The 22,887-nt window shown below is 25.1% G+C and overlaps 1 protein-coding gene across 1 annotated transcript; it reads left to right on the top strand.

Annotated features, from left to right (window-relative positions):
* Window positions 1-580: 580 nt before the first annotated feature.
* Window positions 581-2,447, top strand: LOC145837114 (uncharacterized). Its single transcript, XM_082944881.1, has 4 exons — window positions 581-696; window positions 1,107-1,205; window positions 1,395-1,511; window positions 2,214-2,447. Exons 1-4 carry the CDS (start codon window positions 606-608, stop codon window positions 2,300-2,302), a joined length of 396 nt encoding a protein of 131 aa, XP_082801007.1. The 5' UTR covers window positions 581-605; the 3' UTR covers window positions 2,303-2,447.
* The last annotated feature ends 20,440 nt before the right edge of the window (window positions 2,448-22,887 follow it).

Genomic DNA, 22,887 nt, shown 5'->3' with positions numbered 1-22,887 from the left:
TTTAACTGTGTTTAATCACTTCTGAATGTAATTTTTTTACAGAAAATATTGATTAAAAGTTTAAAAGTGTTCTATTCTTTTTATTTATTATCTTGCTAACTGGTATTTAACTGCTTCAAAAACAAACCATAAATTTTACATTTGTTTAACGCGATCGATTAATGTTTAACTTGATAATCCAAAACAAGTTTTTCAAAATAAAAACACCAGCTGTAACTTTTTATTGTACATACATGTAGGTTCCTGTTTGTACATAGCAGCACATTTGTAAAGGTATTTGATTATTTTTTAACAACCTTAAAATAATTAATACCTTACTTGGTTTTCCTGTTTCATTTACTTATAAGTTTTGACTTGTTTATTTTGCTGTTTAAAGATTTACATAAATTGCAAGTGTTAAGTATCAAAAAACACTTAAATAAAAACTAAACTCTTGTTTTTTTCTCAACATTTTTTGAAGAAAAACTTCTTTTTATTTCAATTTTTTCCAATATTTTTTCTAAATTAAATATGTTATGTTTTTTCCGCTTTTAAGAACACAACAGTTTGCTTCTTCAATTATTTTAATAAATAATATTTCATTAGTAGATATATTTATAAAATAAATGCCAATAAAAGTTGGGAAAGACGCCATCATCGGAGGACAGCATGCAGCGGGGGACTCGAAAATAGAAGACACTAAAACACAAGGCCAAGGTTTGTTTTTACAAAAAAGATAACCACGATAAAAGAGTTTAAAATTTACTAGATCAAACACAAAAACTTGCATAATGTTTGCAGTGAAATACTTTTTTTACTATTAGCTAACCAGGTTAAACAGAATTTTGTAAACTAAAGTAGAATACTTGTTCGAATTCTATCTTTATGTTGTTTTTAAGTAGACTTTATGAAAAACAAGTACTTAATCTTTTTATAAACTGCCATAAACTAAGAGATATTAAAGTAGTTTATTTTAATTAGATTATATCAGCAGTGCAAATAGATGTTTTAAATATGTGCTTAAAAACTATCTAGCGAAAAAATAAATAATATTGTAATTATTATTTAGTTGTTTATTCTGTTTGATTTTATGACATTATTTTTTTATAAAGTAAACATTTTTAAAGCTCAGAAAAAGGTGGAATTGAAGCAAGATATGAACATAAATGGTGATTTGTTAATTGAAGGACGCCACGCTAAAAACAATGCTGAAATACACCGAGATGGTCTGTTTATTATTGAATAGCAAGACAACTTAATTATTCGTAAGCTAAAATTAACTATAGGTAAATCTTTTAAATACCGCTATTATATCATATCTTTTAGATAAGAAATAACAAGTCAAAAGTTATTTATTGTCCTGATAAATATTTTTCTACTACTATGGTAGTATTTTTACCTTAACAATCATTCAGACGATCAACCGATTCCAGAACTAACAAGCGGCAACCACACCATCGACGTGAAAGGATATTATAAAGCAGGTGGTGATCATGCAACGGATAGGGCACAAATTCTGCAGAAAACGCAAAGTGAGTGCATAATATCTATTGTTTGCGTTGTTTAAATTGTTTAACTTTTGTGTGAATTTAATCATCATCGTACTTTTTCTTATGATTTTTTGTACATTTATTCAAATGCCCGAAGTATAAAGTTTTAGCTATTTTAACTTTTAAATTTACTTAATGTAAACAAATCTTAAACATGATTTGAAAAGGTCTGGTAGAAGTAATAACATCGATTAAGATATGAAGTTGGTAGAAAATTTGTAGAGAAGCTAAAATTTAAAACTTTTTTTTGTAATTATCGAAAAATAACAAGTAAAGCAGTCTACCTGCACTATTGAAAATTTGATTTCTAACTTTTTTATTGAAATTAAGAAACAGTTTTTGTTGAAAAATTTTTTTTTGATAAAGTTCAACACATAATTTAGCTTATCAGAGGCAATGCTTATTTTTTCAAGCTTAGTTTTGAGATTTTACGATGTTTTAACAGATTTAAAAAACGCATAATAGTCAGTATAATCACATAAAGTTTTAATCATTCACTTTAAAGAATGTTTATAGAGAATTATAGTTAAGTGTATAGTTTATGTAAAAAATCTATAAAAACATATTACCAAATAGTTGCTCGAGTTTATAAACAATATAACTTCAAATTTATCGCACAACTTCAGATAAACTTGTATACGCATTTGTTGTGTATTTTTTAATAAAATTTTAGTTTTTTTTCAGCTTCAAGCCAGAGCAACAGGCCAACTAGCCAAAGAGTCACAACGAATGCAGTTATGGTAGCTGACAATGATGAAGAAGACCTTGGCTAAAAAATTAAAAATAAACATTTAAAACACATTTATGTACATGCGATATTTCAACTTGATGATCGAATTAATGTTTTAATTTAAACATTTATGCACTATTTTACAAATTTAAATTGATTTTTTTTACTATTAATACTATTCGATGTAAATAAACAGTTGGTCTGTATTTAAAAGTGGTTTTTGTATTAATTAGATAACTTAATTAAATTTTACTTTTATTATACTCAAATATAATAATAGAAAAATTAGTAATATTAAATTTTAACTTTTTTATATTTGCATTCTAATGATGTAACTTCAACATAAAAATGAAATAAACTTAGCAAATAAAGGTTTTATACTTTTTATAAACTAATATTCTGTTTTTTGTTCGTGATACTTATTTACTTTAAATTGTCTAAAGTTTTAAACTAACTAATATTAAGAAGTAACATAGAAATATAAAGATAAAGCAGCTTAAATTAACTAAATTTATAGGTGAACACTATAAAAAAAATTCAAAATTTCTACATTTTCTTTATTAAAGGTGGTTGATTTATACTATGAAAAGATAAGTGAATATATAAATAATGTAGTATAGGTATACACGTAAGACTATACTGACTTTTAGATATAAAGTTGTCATTACTATACTAATATTTTAAGTTATGTTTAACATTTACTAGATTTGACCGGTCAGGAGGCATATACCGGTTGCGGGAAAAATTTCGAAAGCGAAAAATTCGCAAGCCGCAGTTGTAGTACCAAGTTTTAACCTTCGTAGCAGACCCGAAATAGTTAGTCCAAATTTCAATTTTCCTTTATATTTTGCCGAAGAATTTTTCTGTTCACTTAAAACCTCAGAACATTTAATTTAAGTTTCAAACTTTTCTTTCACGGGCCAAACTTGTATACTTTTGGGCCGCAGTTTACCCGAACTAGATATTAACCGACCAAATATGACGACTTTTGTATTATTTGAAGTTACATTATTCAGTATTTACAATGAAAGTTTCCGTTAAGGATTCATGAAAACTGTTTCTTCAATTTATGGTTATTAAAACATATCACCTTTAGTGTTTCTTTTAGTTAATAAAAAAAATTCTAAAATAATACGTTACGACTTATTTAAGTTTTATGATAAATTAGTACAATTCTAAGCAGTTGTTAAATGGTTTTATGTTAATAGCTTTCTAAAAAAACTAAATTGTTCTACGTAGTTTGTTTTTAATAAACCTACTAAGTGTTTACAACAAAAGTTAGTCCAAAATATTAAAACAACGTATTATTTTACGAAGAACCCGATAAATGTTTGCTTTGTGTTTGTGCTAATTATGTACAACATTTTAAATAGTTTAAAATTAGTTATATAATATAATCTAACTAGTTAAATCATTCGCATTTAATGAAACTAAATGAGGCTAACTGCAAGTTGTAACTTGTGTACAACCTTTTTTATATCAAAATACATAAATTAAACATCAATTATTACAAACTGAAGCTGCTAACATGATATTTGATAGTTTAATATATATTTTAGTTTAAAACTTTAGATTGTGTCAAAAAAAAATCAAATTAAATGGTTTTAAGAAATAGATTAAATGAAGTAAAAAAACATTATGTTTTTCAGGCAATGTTTCTCATTTAGCTGTCAAAGCTTCATCGTTTCTCCATCACGTCCAAACATCAAAAGGTGTTCGTGACCTTCTCCACAAACAAAAGTAACGTAATTTATTTACAATGTATATAATAATGATTAACTTTAAGGGCATTAAACAAACAAAGTTCCCGACAAGAAGTCCCACTTAATTTTTAAACTGAAATTTTAGGATAATTGTGGAATTATTTTTCCTGTTTGATTAATACGTCATAATAAGAAGAGAAGAAGTAAACGAAAGCATGTTATAAGTTTGCACAAAATTTCATTTCCGTTAAACTAGAGTCGAGCTTTTAGTGTTTTGTTAATTTTGTTTCTAGAATTAAAAGGTTTTGTTAAAAGTAAAACTAAAGAGATAAGTTTTAAGAATAATCTTCAATACAATTTACTTAAACAAGCCACAATTACCCAGTTTAAAAAGTAGTATAGTTTTATTTTTGAATTAATTTGTTAATTTGTTTTAAACGCGTAGAGTTTTAATTTTTTTAACTTTAACAATGAAAAAATGCTGCTCTTGTACAAAACAGCATAGTAGTTTCAAGTAAAAAAATACTCAAGTGTTTAAAACTTTAAACATCAAACGTTTTTTTTGCTATTTTACATTCTTAAAATGAGATATTACTTGTTTTTTTCTATAACGTTTTATGGATGTTAATGCAAATAGCGGCTATATTGTTAAGTTTTATAAAATAAAGTACAAGCTTTAAAAGTTGTTTATCGCTCTTTTTTTATTAGTAAAAACATTTTTTTAATTATTTCCTACTCATAAGCTGTATAAACACGAGTTTTAAGCATAGTAATACTACATTATATTATACTACTATATTTGTAAAATTTAAACAATCACCAGTCTGACTAGCTAACTAATAATAAATTGACTAAAAATTAATTTAAAAAGGTTTTAAATTGATTGTAACTATAGCAATAAGTTTTACGAAAAGCCAAATAGTTAGTATTTAAGTAACTGTTTGTATTTAACAAAAAATGTAACAAAAAGTAAAATCTGTTTCTAAACATTTTTTAAGTTGTTTACATTTCATTTAACGAAATAAATGTTTCCTTAAACTTCCAATGAATAGCTTTGAGAGAGCAGCAAGTTTTTCTATCATGTAGCATGATAGCTCGAGGTTTATTTGGATAAGTTGAATGAAGGCAAACAATTAACTTGCTAAAAGCCAAGTTCAGTTAACACAATTAAGTCAAGAAAAAATAGCAACTTTGCAATGATTGTTATAGATTGTGAACTAAATTTACCTTGATTTTTTGCTTTAACTCATTATAACAGTGTAGTACTTTTAGATTCTTTTAAGTATAGCTTCAGAATTTTTGAAAAGTACAATTGTAATTTCAAAATAGTTATTTTCTTTTTTAAAGAGTCATTGACAGAAATAGAAAATACGTTTTACATTATGAATTTAAAACTTTTGGGCTTACGTTAACTAAATAAAAGTTATCACTAAAATAAAATTATTTTTACAGCTTTAATTTTTCTTGTTCTAGTAAAAAAAATGTTTAAATTCTTACACCTAATAAAATTGACATTTAATTAAAAAAAAAATTTAAGACGAAAAAATTTTTTTTTTTAATTAATAAATAAAAGCACCCTATGAAATAAACAAAGCTAGTATATTTAAAACAAACAAACTTGTCCGTAAGATAAAAAAGAAGCAATAAATTCATAAAAGTTAGCACACAAAATCCCAATAATAAATTCCCGCTTAAATTTTAGCAAGCATGGAATATGTGATTTTGTTTTTCTTACTACTTTGTTTTTGGGTGTGTTTGTAAAAGTAAAACTAAAATAAAATAGTCTTCGTATAGTTGCAAAGTTTACTTGAGCGTATTCGTTTAATGACTTAATTTGAAAAGTGTACAAACTACATAAAAGTTTTTTTGTTTGTTTGTTGTCGTCAATTAAAATAATATTTTTTATGTTTCATTAATAGTTTTAATAAACATAAAAAAAATATATTTTTTATTTAATTTGAAATTGTCTATGACAACAACTTTTGTTGCTTTAAAGTTTTCAAAATATCAATTGAAATAAATTGTTTTTTAGTATTTTCTATAAAAACAATTCAAATTCAATTTACATCTGAAATTGAAAAAGGTAAGCATAAAACATTTTTAGAATAAGAGCCAAGCAGAAACAAGATTAATTTGGTTATTTGTTGCATTATTAACCGGAATTCAATGTAAATTGTTTAAAAAAAAGACCTAACGGTTATTTTATGTGATTGTTTTTTTAATCACATATTTGGAAGCTAAACTAATTGAAATTTTTGTATGAACTTATCAGTTATTTAGATCTTAAACATTCAATAGTTGCTAGTTTTTGAGGTATATTTAAGCAGTTTGAAGTTTATTCGAATAAGTTACGCTCGATACAATAAGCTAATAGTTATTCAAAAAAGTCAAGTTTAGTGCAAACAAATAAAATTTCTCTTTATGTTCTACAGAAAACAAGCGATTACTTAGCAAAGAAAAAACAATTTTTTACTTTTATGTTTAAAGTTTTAGTTTTGTTTTTATACTTGATTTGCAGCTTAGTACAGATATAGTTCATTTTTGTTTTGTGAGTTCATTTTTTTCTTACACGGCAACTACAGATAAAATGTTTAAAAGAAAATGTTTGTCATAAACAAAGTTTGTAACAAACAAAAACTAAAACTAAAAGCTTTTAAAAATCTAAACTTTATTTTTAAGTTACTGATTTCTAAAATGTATATTGTATGTATGTTTATAAAATTGCAATTAATTTTTCTTACAACAGTAAACTCTAAAATTTTACTGTAGTAAAGTCCTAAAAATCTATACTTATAAGTTTTATTTGTAGATATTAAAACACTGTAAAATTACCTAAAATGAAGAGACCAACAATGAATATTAAAAACGATCTAACTATCGGAGCTGTTAAAGTATTGGATAATGGTAAAGTACAGCAAATAAAAATCACACATTCTGGTAAAAACAGTTAGTTTTTTTTTTTTTTTGCTTTGTTCTTTAAATTAAATATTACATGTTCAACAAATGATTGGATCTAAACTTATTTTTTATTAATTTAAGATATATAACTTTTTAATTTGTTTTGCACTTTGAAAATTATTTGTATTGTTGTAAAAAAAAATTAATAATATATTTTGGTAACCTAAAAAGCCTTACATTTTTTTCACAAAATTTAAATTTAATGTTAGTTCATTCTTCGTTTAAATATAGCCGTACTTCTAAGCAATTTTTTATCGCGTAAGAAGTAATTAATGGCACAAATATTAATAAAACAATACTTAGTTTGCTGACTGATATACAGACATTGCTTACAAAAAGAATAACTTACTTATCTATAAGTACTGGCAAATAATAAGTTAACACACTGACTAAGTAATAAAAAAATTTTGAATTTAACAGGAGTGGTCATTGACCGAAATATTGATGTTGGCGGGAACTTAATACTTAGAGGAGTACATATAGAAGGCAAAGGAGTAGCAGAACGTGTGGAAATCACACATATAGGTTTAACTTTTATAATAAACAAAATATAACCAGACGTGTTATACTAAGATTAAACGTACTACTATCATTTTAACGTTTTTGTATACACTTAAAACTATTTCCTTTTAAACTTTATGACACTTAACAGTGGTACGAATGAATATAACACTAATATGATATACTGTTAGTAGTTTTTACCTAGGTATATGCAAGGACTATTTCTTAGGCACAACAGGTCTCAACAAATTTAATTTCGGAGACAAAGTTAATATTAAATTTATTTAATTTACACAAAGGAAACGACGTTTTACCCCTAAGGGATCTTAAGGCCTCCAAAATAAAATAAAAATAAGACGATGGATAACCAAAAGTATATAATAATGCAAGACAGTAGTTTTTACCTAAACAATTTAATTAGTTTTGTAAGTCAAACTCTACATAATAATTGATAAATGAATGTTTAAAACAGGAAGCAACTCATCTTGCTTACCAGAAATAAAAAATAACGCTTCTATAAACATCAAGAAAAACTTGCACATTGATGGAGTCCATACTAAAGGTGAGGGAAGAATAAAAAGCTTGATAGAAAAATTCGAAAAAGGTAGTAACGTTTATTTCGTAACATTTCTGCTTGTTTTACTATTTTCACTATATTTAGTTTACTTTTTTGGTAAGTAATAAACAGCTATTAATTTATGATTAAATTTCTTTATAACTTTATATGTAGTTGTAACATTTATAAGCACTAAAAAAATTATTTTAAAGTTTTGGTTTTTTTTTAACTCTATAAATTGAAATACTTTTGAAAATATACATTCTATCAAAAAAAAAAAAATTTTTAATAAATACTTAAATTACTTTTTAAAGGATATTGAAATACTTTAGACTGTAACCAGTGAAGAAAAAACAACCAGCCGTTTGTATATCTATTAAAAATTTAACATATTTCAATTACTTTCTTCATTTTTGCATACTTTATGTTTCAATGTTTATTTATTTGTGATGACTGCCAAACTATAGTTTCATTTATGTTTTAATTGCCTTTTGTTTCGTTTTTTAGTTTTATACTTTTACTTTAAGGAAGACGTTTTCTTCTTTTTCAACAAAGTTTATGGTTTCTTACTTTCAAATGTAGCTCCTTCTTTACTGCCTTCTTTTTTTTACGATACTTTATATGTTTAAATTATCGTGCTAAATTTTTCTTTTCAATAAATTTATGTACATCAAAGTTTATAGTTTTATATGTAATTTTTTTAGTTTCATCTGTTTTAGTTGAGTTTATCTAAAAACAATAATATTTGTTTTCAAAGTAAAAAACTAGTAGTTCAGCTAAAAATATACTAGTATAGTATAAAAATGTTAAGACATATACTTTTTCAAAAACTTTAATATGAAATGGTGCCATATTAGAAGTTTAGGTGCAAGAGATTGGCAAAAATACAAGGAGTAGCTTTTATTACAAACAAGGAAATTATCTTTATTAAAAAAGTCCTTTAGTTAAAATTAAATTAAATTTAGGAAAATATAATTAAAACCGCATTATACTTCATAGTTATTTAACGTTTTGCGTGTACATAAAAGAAGAAACATGTGATAATTAATTTTGTTACGTAAATTACATTAAAACAAACCCTCTTTTAAACTCCCCTGTTAAAAGTTTTTATGTAGTTTGAAACCTTATTCTTATTTTAAAACTAGGTACTAAGGTAAAAGTAAAACTAAAAGCTGTGATTAGCATAGCTAAGTGTTCTATACAAAAAACTGTTTTTATTAGCTTAATAGACAACGTTAATAGTTTTATAAGTTATAACACCTAATTATGTTTGCAATAAATAGTTAATTGTATTTGCTGTTTATTAAACTATACAATAAGAAATAGAAAACAATTTAGATTTTTTTTTGAAAATAAAACATCGACATAAATTGAATCAGTATACCAGTTAGCATAGCTTTACAAGATATTTTGATTAAATTTTAATTCAAATAATTTTATGGTGAATTTTTTATACTTTAATTTTAATCATCAAAACTATAGAAATAATAATTAAACAGTACAAAAACTAACTTACAAATAAAAACAATTTGTTCTACATCAAAATTATATTTAAAACTTCTACGACGTGATTTGTTTTATATACTTTGTGTATAAAAATTAAGTCCCCTTAAGTTATTTTACATTTTCATTAAACTAAAACGAGAAATTTTTAAGCTTCTCTTTTTTAAGCTAAAAATTAAATAATAATTTACATTTAGAAAGGTCAATTCGTTTCAATTAATTTTGTACAACTAGCAAAATTTTCAAATGCTGGACTTTAAAGTATTAGTTCATTTTCTTTGCATAAAGAAAACACGAGTGTTTTTTAAACTATATATTACATATTTTTCAAAATTGTACAGTATATTATATAATGTAAAAAAAAAAGTTTTTGACTAATCAACTTCATCACTGAGAATTTTCAATATGTTTTACATGATGAATTTTTTGCTTTTTTTAGCTCTATCAGTTTATGATGTAGGAATTTATTATAGATTAACAATAAGTAATAATTTTTTTAAGGAAATAAAAATAGATAAAACGTTTGTTTAACATTTTTTATTTTATTAATAGTTCTACTTGGTTTAAAACTCAAAACAGCAACAAAGCTTAGTTAATTCTTAAAACAGGTCTTACTTTAAATTTTAAACTTGTAATTTTGTTTGTCACAACTATTATGTGTGTTGAATATTTCGTGTCACTTTTTTCAAATCTGGTTATATATAAGTTATAACTTTCAATATAAGTTTTTATGTAAAGAATTACACATAATTTAAGTTAAATAATTACTATGATAAAAAAAAAGCTTTTAAAACTTTAAGGAGACTGCAGTGATATTCTGATTAATTTTGATATATTTTATTAAGGTATTTAATTAGTAATAAACAGAAAATATCAGCATATTTCTTCAAAAAAATGTATGGAAACGAAGATATTCAATAAAAGTTAATTAAATACTTTAAAATTAGTTCAGTTTACTAGCTATGACCTTGAAACAATATTAACAGGAATGCAAACTACTAAAACGATTAGTTGCTAGTAAAAGTTGTTGTGAACAAAATTTACGACATTTATTTTAAATAGTAAGAGGCAATTAGGTTGCAGAATTCAGTACGAAGATAAAAAAGAAACACTAAATTGTTTTCATTTAGCAAACAATTAGTTCCAAACCCCTTAATTTCCTTATATAGTCTTAACGTTAAGCAAACTATTTGAAGCTTTTATGTTTTCAAATTAGGTGTGGTTTTGTGTAAATAGATTTAAGTAATACATTTCTTTTTCTAATCATTATTAAACAGATTTAATTAAAGACATTTTGATTTTAAAGTTAAAATATTTTTTGTAACTTTTTTTTTACTTGGTGTAATTTAACTATCAGTTTTAAATATTCTTATGCTAAATGCTGATGTAGTTTTTAATTTTTAAATAATAAAACAAAACGTGAGTATAAGATTGTTATAATACTTTATCATTTGAAAAACTATTCTTTGTTTGAATAACTTCTAACAAAACTGAAAACATTTAAAAACAGAACAATGTTTTTATTATAAATGGTAAAGTCAGGTGGTCAAAAAACAATCAATTTTACTACAAAGAAAGTTAAGGTGCTATATTTTTATGTATAAATTAAAAGTTGAAAGTGTTCTTATTAAAATGCTTATACCTTATGTTTAGTATTATAAAAATTTTATTTCATTTAAGTTTTTATATTTAAAAACAAAAGTTTGTTAACCTTTTTGTAATAAAAAAGTCCCTTGGAAACTATTTTGTTATTTTTTTTGAGTTTAAAAATTCCCAAAAAAATATATTATTAAATTACCCAAAAAAATTATTTATTGTGGTTTATTTGGATAAGCAATGATTGTTGTGAGCAAACAATTAATCAATAAAAGTCAAGTTCACGCACAAAAGTTTGTTCTGCTTTTTGCAAAAACTAAAAGCAATTCTGTAACTGGTGTATTAACATAGTTGACTAAAATTTTACATAGGAGTTTTAGGTTTTATTGAATAGTTTTACTTTTATTTTTACTTTTGCATATATGTTAGAGTGCTAAATTTTTTTTCAGTTTTACTTGGTTTATTAGTGTAAACAAGTTGAAACAGTCTATTAATATCTTAGGTTTCTCAAAATTTTTACTAGATAAGTATTTTGTTTTGCAACGCTATATGAAAAATTTGAAAACTAATACAAATCAAAAAACTTTATATTCTGAGTCTTTTAAATTTTTTAAGCGTATAGCAACACTTCTTTCAATAATTAAGTGAGTGCATTGGGCTTGCGGTAAAAATCTTAAAAACTACAGTGGTTCAGCAGCTGTAGATAGACATGTACAATATAAAAATGAATTCAGAGAGTGTCAGAAGTTCTTCATAGATATTTATTTACTTCTGTGTGGTAAGACTAGCTTAATTATTTTTAACAATTTGTTTCAGTATGAAATATATTTAAAAATAATCAAGCTTATTTTGTTAAAAACTTACTTTCTAAATAACAATTTCTTTTTTTTAGTAGGAAAAGCCATGCTAAGTACCTGAATAAAAACTACTAAAACTAAAATATGAATAAAGCTAAAACTAATCTAAATTGTTTTAAACAAAAACTTAAGTTTGAAACTGTTTAATTTTAGAATTCTTTTATATTATGTTTTTAAATATATACTTAAAAGTAAATCAAACTAAAATAATTTAAATATTTAGACAACATAAGCTATACTTAGTTGGTAAAAACCTTTACTAAAAAAAAATTAAACTTTTAGATATTTCAACTACTAAATGATATACTTTTAAAATGTCGACACCACCAAAATATGTATGAAAAAATGCAAATTTTGGTACACTTCAAGTTAAAGACAATGGAAAAATAGAAAATACGAGTTTGAATAACGTTGGAAGTAAAAGTACGACCTGTTTTTATTTAACTGTTTTCACTATTTTTTCATCATACTTAACTTTGATTACAAAATTTTAAACAAAACACTATAGTTTTATTTTTGAATTGCTATAAAAATTGATGCAAAAAAATCTCCATGAGTTTAATAACATCATATGAAACGCAATAATATTGTATTGTTAAACAAAAAAACTCTCTTAAAGTAATAAATTTTTCAAAGCTGTTCTAACTAACTTAAACTAATTAATCCTAAAAATACTCAGGTAGCGTTTTAAATAAGGATATTGAAATTGAAAAGGATTGTAGAATTGGAGGAGTTTATGCGGAAAATGATGCAGTTGTAGAAAATTTGGAAATTAAAAATGAAGGTTCTTTTAAAAAAATAAATCAAGACTTGTATTCTATAAAGATAAAATACATTTTCAAATACTTTAAAGTTAAATGCTTTACACAGGAAACCAACCATCAAGTATGCCTAAATTACCTGAAGGTGTAAATGTAAAAATTGGAGGAAACCTAAATGTTGATGGTATACATGCGAAAGATAATGCTAAAGTTGGCAAGAAATAAAAACATAGTTTTGTAACTCACTTCTAAGTTTAGTAATTTAGAATTTTTTTAAAACAATTATCAGCCAGTTTTTTAAAATTATATAGTACAGAGACAGTTCTAATTCTAGAGTTAAATAAATTCTTTTTTACAAAACCAGTTTATCAAAAAATTATCTGACATGTTGTTATTATGCATTAAACTGTTAATTTTTTTATCTGAAGCTATTGTTTAATCATTTCTATCTCAAAATCTCAACAATTTAAGGCTTATATTTACATTTATAAAACTAAATGCTTTGTAGAACAAAACTTGTCTTACAGTAACGTGTTTTGATTTTGAATAAATTTTTCACTTACTCTGCATTTATTTTAAAAAGTTTTTGAATTTATTCTTTTTATTCTTTTTTTTTTTTTGAAAAAGCCTTAATAAAGTGTATGATATATTAATATTAAAGATCAATATTATATATCAACGAATTTATTCTTAGTTTTGTAACAATATGCTATACATAAAACAAAATTTTTTTTTTAATGATAATTTTTTAAAGTTTTAAATTTATACATGTTAATGTTGAAAATTTTTTTATATTATATAAAAGTTTTTGTCTATTAGTAAAGACATTAAGAAAATTCTGTAAAGTAATTTTAAAACTGTATAAACTCTTGTAAAACTAAATTATACAATTTTTTTACCGCTTAGTGTTGCTCATATATTAAGTATTATATTTTTGTTTAATTTATGCTATGTAGAAAAAAAAACCTATAAAATACTTTTTCAAAGTAACATAAAACGTTGCTTTTGTTTTTTAGCTTTATTTCTTTTGATTTTCAATAGTTAATTTCTCGGAAAGTTTTTAACTATTAAGTAAAAATAAGATATTAAAATTGAGTTTATAGCTTTTGATAAGATCGCAATAATGAATACAAATAGAAGCTACAAAACTAACACAAATATTTAGACCTTTACGTTAAACGATATAAATATATTGTAAATGTTTGTTTTTATTTTACTAAAACTAAAAAGAAAGTATTATGAAAGTTACTTTTATAAACGCTGAAGTTCAAGGTTAATTTTTAAATTTCAAAAAGTATATACTAATATTTTTGGCCTTGTCTATTTAAAAAGTTTGACAAACTTAGTTAAATATATGACTAAATAGTAAATTTAACAAGTTTTATTAGTAACAGTAAAAAAAAAGACATTGTATGAAGTTTACTAATATAAGGTGTTAAATCCTAAGTTCAAACTAATAGTAACGAAAATAAACGCCAAAAATTAACGAAAACTTACAATTGATCGTTTAATAAAGCTAAAAATCACTAATGTACGTTTTTATTATAATGAAAAACTAGTAGACACAAGTATAACGCTTGAACGATAATAGTTTGTTAAAAATACATTGAGTTATAAGTTATAAAAAAAAATATTTTTTAAAATAGTTTACAAATGAAAATATTATTAGTAAATGAGTGTACATTAGCGCCCACAAAAAAGTTTAACAGCAACCTTAGTATGTAATTCCAGTTGCAAATAACAAAGTAATGATTTGAAATGTAAAGCAGTTACAAAGTAAAACAAATAAAAAAAAATCAAAGCAAAAACCTTCTACAAACTTCCAGCTATAACTTTTATGTGGTCAAGTAGTCTTTCAAAGCTAGCATGACAATAACTCAGTACAACAATTTTACATACATAAACTGCCATTAATTATTAAATAGCCAGCATTGTAAACAGAACGAACATTTTAGTTGTAAACCAGCACAACTAAAAATAAAATTATGCATATAAGAAGAAACTACCAGCCAAATTGAACGATTTAATCGTAATAATATTCTACAGTTTCTTGTTTTCTTCCGCCAATGAGGTCTATAGTGTGGTAGAGACGACAAGAATCAGTTTTTGGGTCGAGGTTGCAGTATGTGGCCCAAAACGAATGCTCGTGACCATTTACTACAGTACAGGCATTCTGAAAGAGCACACATACGTTTATCTTAAATACTAAACATTTATATAAACTGTTTGAATGTCGGATAATGCGAGTGTAAAAAGTTTTATTGAGACTAGATCGTAGTGACTTTTATTAAGTTGTAAAGTTGTTAAACATTTTCTATTTATATTATACTGATAACTAGAAGTATACACTATTTTTTTCAAAAGCGAAAAAAAATCTATGTATCAGTTTTTTATCCAAGTAAAAGCTCGTAAAAGCTTAGTTCTGCTATCGACTGACAAAAATTTTAGAAAAGCTTAATGTTATTCAATAAGATTTTTTGAAAGTAAAACATGAAAACAAGTTTTATCACTTTGTCTACATAAGATTTTTTTTTACTAATATCTTCGGTCAAAGTTCACATTTTTTTACCGGTTTAAGCCTGCGTCATAGATAGACAATATGATCTAATTATGATATAAAACAACGCGTGCGATAATTTTGAAAGGAAATTAAATAAAAATGTACAAGCTTTCAATATGTTGTTTGTTAAAGTCAAATAGCTTCATTCTCTCTTGGTGGTATATTTTTATTTTCAAATATAATGTCTTTGATTTATAAATGAAAGCTCGAAATTTAAAAAACTTAAAGTTTGAAGTCAAAAAGTGTTAAAAAAGCAGACATAATTCATTGAAAAAAGGCAAAAATTTTCTTAAAACTGCCTACTTCTAGTTATGTTGAGTATGTCTGTTGTAGTACATTTAACGTCTTCAAACACATCAAAACGCTTAGCGGTCAATTTAAGTATAAAAATGTCAATCAACTTACACTTGGTTTTTCTTCCTGGAATACCAAGTTTGAAAAGATATCACAGTCTTCGCAGCCCTTCTTCCAGTACTTTTTTAGGTTTGCCAAGTACTGCCAGGCTTTCTGGTATTTTTCATGACTTAATTCCAGTTTGTAGTTGCATGAGTTTAATTCTAACGTGTTGTTCTTCATATTTCCTGTAGCGTTTGTATGCAAATAAAAAAAAAACAAACATATGTTGCTTCAATTACGGAGAAATAGTTCGTAAACTTCATAAAATAAAGCTTTTTCTTTCGTAAATTGAGGTATTTGAAACTATGAAAAAAATTTTTTTGAAACAAAATAATTTTTTTAAGTCATAAAAACTTAACTTATTAAGTTTTGAAATATAACTATATTTTTTTATAAAAAATTAATTAGAAAGCTATAGAGCATACTGCAGTTATACAAACCCATTATAATATAAAAACTCTTCTCGTAAAGAGCAGCATCACATCCCATTGGTGAATGCACTGTTAACACTCTGTCGGTAACGTTACCCTTCAATCTCTGTAAAACATATAATTGTAAAACTAAGTAAGAAAGACATTTTAAGTAGCTATGAACTGTTGATATAAGTATTTTTCTAAACATTTTCATGCATTTGCAAAAATACAGTAAGTTTGCTTAAGGTGTAATAACTTTAATTATTTTTAACTTAAATTAGCTGAGATTTACTTTTGTGTTTATTTGATTAGTTTACATACCTAATCGTTTAGTTTGTATTTTTTACAAGTTACAAATAATTTAAAGTGTTGTGTTATTTTTTCTACTATATTTATACAAGCTTATATAACTTATAAAATAATAAACTTACTTTTGTTACTCTTATTTTGTACTGGTAGTAAGCAAAGCGAAATCGGTTCCTTAGATCTGAAAATAAATATTATTTCTTTTTTTTTAATTAAACCACGATGTTTTTCACTTTTTTAAAACTGAAAACTTACTATTTAAATAAGCATTTCTGTCATATGATTTAAAATCTCCGTTCGGCTTTTTCCAACCAAATTTTATTGACTCAACAAATCCAACGAAAACTGTAGTTGTAACAAGTTGTTAAAATATATAAAGTAGTGAAATTTCAATTGTTCATGTTAAATTGTGTTTGATTTGACTTGTGAATTCAAATTTTAAACCAATTAACTTCTCATTACTATAACAAAAATTAATAAGCTGTATTTTTACATTGCATGAACTAAAAGACATTGTTCGTTACATTCGCTTGTGCTTTTTCTTAAACTCACAGTTTATTTTAATAAAATAATAAAATTTATCTTATTATAACCGTTGTATAATATTTTTACGGTAAACCATTTATTTTAAACTTAAAATGGGTTTAAAAAAAACCATAGTTATATAATTAAAAAATAGTTGTAACTTAATCCTTTTAATTTTATGCCTTTTGTTATTAAAAACTGTCTTTTTTTAAGTATTATTAACTAATGTAAATTAACTTAAAAAATTTAAAAATAAAACTACAAAAATATCTTGCTTAATAAAGAATTCATGTATGTATGTGTATTCAAACTACTAACCTATGTTCGATCTGCAGTAAACCTGTTGCGGGTGCAATTTACCAGAACATTGGCAACCATCGGTTGAACGAACAACTATAGTTAGAACAACCATTACAAAAATCATTATGAAGTTATTTTCCATTTTAGAATTCTTCAACTTATTACCTTTTCTGTACAGCTGCTTTGTTTATTGAAGAAAAGTTTGATCTACAGTTTTTAAAAATCAACCAGCTTATATACACTTCTTTTTTTCTTTTTTATTGTTTTTTATTCCACGTACATTAAGCGATTAGACAAAACAACAACGTTTAAGTTTTCAATATGATGTCATAATAATTTTAAGCATAATTACGTAAATGAGTTTTTGAATTATCATTAAAGCAATATAATTTTAAAACGCGAACTGTTTAAGTTATACAAGTTCAAACTTTATTCTGACAAGACGAAAAGCTTATGTACTTAAACCTTTAAATAACTGAAATAGTAAAAGTATTAGAGTCATATGAGTTTATAAGATTTGGGAAAGTTATTGAAAACGCATTACTACTGGTGCTTGAGATAGAAAGTTAGCACATACATTTTAATATGTATAACAAACTGTACACTTTAATTTAACTGTTATGCAACAAAAAAAATTTAAAGCTTTTATTTACAATTTTAAAGTTTGATTAATTCACTTACAGCTACATCACCTACTAAACTTTGTGGATAGAAATAAAGCATTTGGAAAATTCAAGTAATCTCATATATTTTTTGTAGAATTATGCGAACAATTTATAACTTTTTATATAAATAAATCAAAGTAATTTGACCAGACTATGAGTCATTTGAGAGCTCACAATTTAATACTTTAATTGTTTTTCCAGATAATTTTTAATATATTCCACTACATTGTGCTTTAAACTTTAAAAAACATATAGTTAATCTGTTTATTTTGAAAGTAAATTATCTGGGTTAATCTCCAAAAATTTAAGCTAAAATAGTTCTAAACACTTATTTAAACTTTAGAAATTTATAAGCATTACAGTTATGTTTGAAATTCATAAACAGAACAACATTTCAATCGTACGCTTAATTCAACTTATTAGGAAATATTTAAGTTAATCCTATTTACGAAAAGTATAGTGATTGACAAACTTTAATTGCAAACTGAGAAAATGTATGTGTTTTTTCCAGGTCAAAAAATAGAGGTTTTATTTTGATTGACAGTTAAATATACAAAAATTTAATGATCAAAATAAAGCAATGTAGCATTTAATAATGTTTTTTATGGTTTATTATACAAACAAACAAGCTTAAAAAGTAATAAAAAACCAAACAATATCGCTCAAACGGGATTTTCGTATTTATTTCAACAGAAAGCGTCCTTCGCAAGCAAAACACAAAAAACGAGCATTATTACGTCACAGCGATCCATGAACGTGCACAAAGCGCTTCTTTGTCGTGATTGGCTTATCTCTGTGTGAGATTGGACGTATCACAATCATTTCTGTGCGGCACAATGGCCAGGATTAAAAGTCAAACAATGGCCGATCTCCGTTCGTTAGCAAGGGGGGCTTAAAATGGAAATTCATGCCCTCACATCGAAAATGCCCGCACAACATAGTCGCTGCTTCCCGCTGTGCGAGATCGCTTTCACTCGATGCTTACCTTTTGGCTGTTTACCTGCTTGCCTGTCTGACAACTAGTGCTTATATAAGTTGGTGTGGTTGGTGTTATTTAGCATTTAGAAAAGTTAGTTAGCTTCCGAAAAAAATATTTTAATTTAAAATTAATTCATCTATATTAGACTGACTGTTTTCATTTAGTAATGAGCCTGATTTAAAATGTTATGTTTTGTAACAAAAAGCATATGTTATGTTTGTTTTTATAGGTTTTGATACATGTTGTTAGGATTGAAAGCATATCTTTGGTTAAAATGTTAATGCAATTTACATTTAAGTTTTTTTTATTAGTCTCTTTTATTAGTGAAACAACTGCATTTGTCTTAAACTTTTTTAAATTGTAAAAAAGTTTAAGTAGTCAAAAGTTAGCGCAAGCTCAGTAATTAGATTACATTTTTAAGCATTTGCTTTGTAAAGAGAATGTGGAATTTAATTAGAATGTAAGCTTTGAAAATTAGAAATATTCGAAACGCTTGTAAAGCTATTTTAGTGTAAGTTTAAATGGGTATTGGTAGCCTATTTTTTAGTTTGAAAATTTATTTGGGTGGTATGAGTTTGAAATAGTTTAATAAATAAAAAATAAATAAATCTGTACTTACTTCAACTGAATATTATGGTTTGTTTTTAGTTTAATATAATCTGCATTATAAGAGCTGCATTATAACTAAAAAATAACTTTATAATAGATAAATATAAAAACAATGGTTTTTAATATATCTCTAAAAAGTCCTTTAATGTGTGTAAAAAAAACACTTTTCTTTTTATTCTAATTTTTTTTTGCAATTAGTTTTATGTGAAAATATTAAGTACTAGCTGTACTTGGCAGATTTTCAAACATTGAGAAATGTATGTTATTTTATACGCGCTAAGAATAAAGTTACAAGGTCAAACTTTCTAATAGACGGAAAACATACAGCATTGAAATATCTACTTCATTTTTTATACTCAAATTAATTTTTATATCAAAATATTTTACTATTCCTTTGTAAAATTCTAACATTTAAACAATGATAACTTTTTTAACACACTACTTTTTTAATATTGGTTAACTAAATTTTTTGTCATGTAAAATCTTTGTAGCAAAATTAATACTTTAATTCTTATAATTAGTCTAACATTTCGCAAATCATTAGAACAATATAATTTAAAATATTAATTAAGGTTCAATATGAAAACTAGACAATGTAATTTTTTAGTCTTGGAAAAACATATTGGAATACTTAAAAAAACCACTTCACGGCAAAAAAGTCACATTTATTTAAGCAACACTATATTTAATCGTTCCAATACTTTCGATTTGACTTTAAAAAATTCTAAATTCATATCAAAACCATTTACTTTTCTCTTAACACTATTTTTTAAATGTTTTCTAACTCTAAACTAAGCTTAAAGCTGGCACAATGACTTAATAATGGGACCTTTTGATTTACTGCAGCACAACAAATTAAACTTATATTATAAACAATTAAAAGCTTATCGAGTTAGCAAATTTTCCTTTACTTGGCGTTCATACTTTTTCCCTTTAAAAAATATAATTCTTAGTTTTGTCAACACAATACAGCAATGGTTAAATGATACTTTAAACTTAATAACTTAATTATACATGTATATAACATATTAGGAATGGTTTTTATCTAATTGAAAAACTCCAAAGATCAATATTTATTGTATAAAAATTCAACTAGTCTTCGAATATGTAATAAGTTTTTTAATGCTTAACGTATTTAAAACAAAATAAAGTTTTACTGGCGAATTTTTTTTTAAGTTACACAAGTGCATATTGTTACGTACCAAATAAGGGTAAATGAATTTAATATCAGTTTTATATATCATTTTTGCATTTAAAAAAGAAATATATTGTAAAAAAGTGATTTTTAATCAAGATACCTAAATACAATAAAGTTTAGTTGATACGTTACAATATGTATTTTTGTAATTCTTAAAAAAATTGCAATAAAGGTTTATTTTTATTCTGAAGATATGCGATAAGTTTTATAAGAGTTATAAAAAACTAAAAACTATTTTTTATTACACCTAAAATATTTATATAAAATTAAGTTACTCCTCTTTATTTTTCTATGTTTTTCTAGAATGAAAATAAAATTACGAGAAATATATGCTGCTGATTAGTTGTATAAGTATTTGTCTCACGATAAAATAAATAGATATAACAATTTGTAAGCATGCAATTATCATCAAAAAGAGTTTCAATCTATAGCATTATCATTACTTTTTATATAAAGTTCTTAAAATCTTATTTTTTTTTGTTTTTAGACATAAGAAAACTCTCTAAACGTCGAAACGTGTTAACAAACTTTTTTTTTTCGATTCTGTCAATCAAAACTCAAACTTTCGCCAACAAATCGCAGCAAAACAGCTTCGCAAGGTGACCTTCGATATTCGCACATTCGATATTCGACGCGCGTATTCGCAAGTGACCGATCTCAGATTGGTCACCAGAAACTCTCAGAGGTCCCGGCCACCCTGGAGAAATGTTCTGAAAGTGTTATAATTAGATCTCAGCACAAATCTGCCGCTCTGGTGCGAAGTAAATCAATTTGGAAGCAGCGTTAAGAGCTCGGTGTTGAGAGGCGCAGATTGAGTCAGAGGAGATTTCAAGACGAATCAGCGAAACTCAACAGACTCAATTATGCACGAGTAATTCGTTTTACTTCAGCACCAAAAAAAAAAAATTCAGCAGAATTTTCTGAACGAAACGCGCCGAAAGTTTGCGCGCACAGAAAGCTAATTAATTGGTGCAGTCGCGAATGTGTCGCTTTTGTGAGGGGGGGGGGGTGTTTCAAGAAAAAGAAAAGAAACGTTTCAAGATCGCAAATAGACGAAATCCCATCTGGTGGAGCGCGTCTTGCTTGTGTGTTAAAAAAAGATTTTTTTAAGCAGAGAATTATCGAAGTTAAACGGATTAGAACTCGCGTTGATTCGAACCGTTCAGAGCTTTTATCACTTTTGCACGCAAGAGATAGGGAAGAAGCGGTTATAAAAGGCGAGCGATGAGGGCAAGAGCTTGTCATAACGAAAGTTGTTTCTAAAGTGAGGACATGAATGAATTTTATTGGGGACTTACATAACATAGTGAGAAGTATGAGATGTTATAACAAATATTTTAGCTATTACCAATTGCAAAAGCAATTTTTTTCGTGCGTATGGGTATCAGTGTAAAAAAGTAACATTACAAGAAAAAAGTACATAATACGTTACCTGATTGGTAAAAAAAGATTATTTTTTTAGCATACTTAGAACTATCAGTGTAAGTATATATGTGACAGGAGGTACTTCATAATGCATAAACTAAAATTATATAGGTATTTAGAAGTATCAGTAAAGTAACAAATACATTACTTAATTTAAGAAAAGTTTTCTTAAATATTTTTCATGCTATAATCAAATATAAATACAATCGTCAGATACAAGTGTAAGTTTGTTATATAGTTTGAATTATAAAATCAAATAAATGTTTTTGAGGTAACTGTTAAGTATTAGTGTGAGAAACAGATACGTAAAACTTTAAATGATAGATGTAAAAAGTATTACAATAGTTGTTGTTTATAATACTGTTTATAACATTTTACGACAGTGTTTATGAGGATGGTACATGTAATAAAGTGTAGTACTATATAAAAAACAAGTACATGTACTAAAACCTTCTAACTAAAATAAGCTTTTGTTTAGAATAAATGAAAGATTATTTTATGATTAAATCTCAGTAAAGCTTATATACAAGATGAAAATATAGAAACTCTCAAACTTTAAAATATTAAAAACTACATCATATCTCAGTTAAAATAAAATTTCAATTACAACTAATAAATTTGTTTCAGAAAACTTTTACTGCAACTGTGTTTAATATACGGTAACTAAACTTTACAAAATATATTGTACTACTAAAGACTGTTTAAGTTTTTTACTATCAATGTGCTTCCTTTATGATTCAGATTTTAGCATTTAATATGTGTTTTTTGTTTTTTTATATCACGTTCTAAGGTATAACTGTAGATTTATGGTATCATT

The sequence above is a fragment of the Thalia democratica genome, chromosome 5 (genome assembly GCF_965202585.1).
Source record: "Thalia democratica chromosome 5, ktThaDemo2.hap1.1, whole genome shotgun sequence".
NCBI lineage: Eukaryota > Metazoa > Chordata > Thaliacea > Salpida > Salpidae > Thalia > Thalia democratica.
This window is presented reverse-complemented; position numbering and strand designations above follow the sequence as displayed.

Bases quoted from the DNA above. Each gene is read 5' to 3' on its own strand.
- LOC145837114 (XM_082944881.1), top strand. From the start codon at position 606: ATGCCAATAAAAGTTGGGAAAGACGCCATCATCGGAGGACAGCATGCA. The intron at 697-1,106 runs GTTTGTTTTTAC...ACATTTTTAAAG, and splicing joins CACTAAAACACAAGGCCAAG to CTCAGAAAAAGGTGGAATTG. The intron at 1,512-2,213 runs GTGAGTGCATAA...GTTTTTTTTCAG, and splicing joins AATTCTGCAGAAAACGCAAA to CTTCAAGCCAGAGCAACAGG.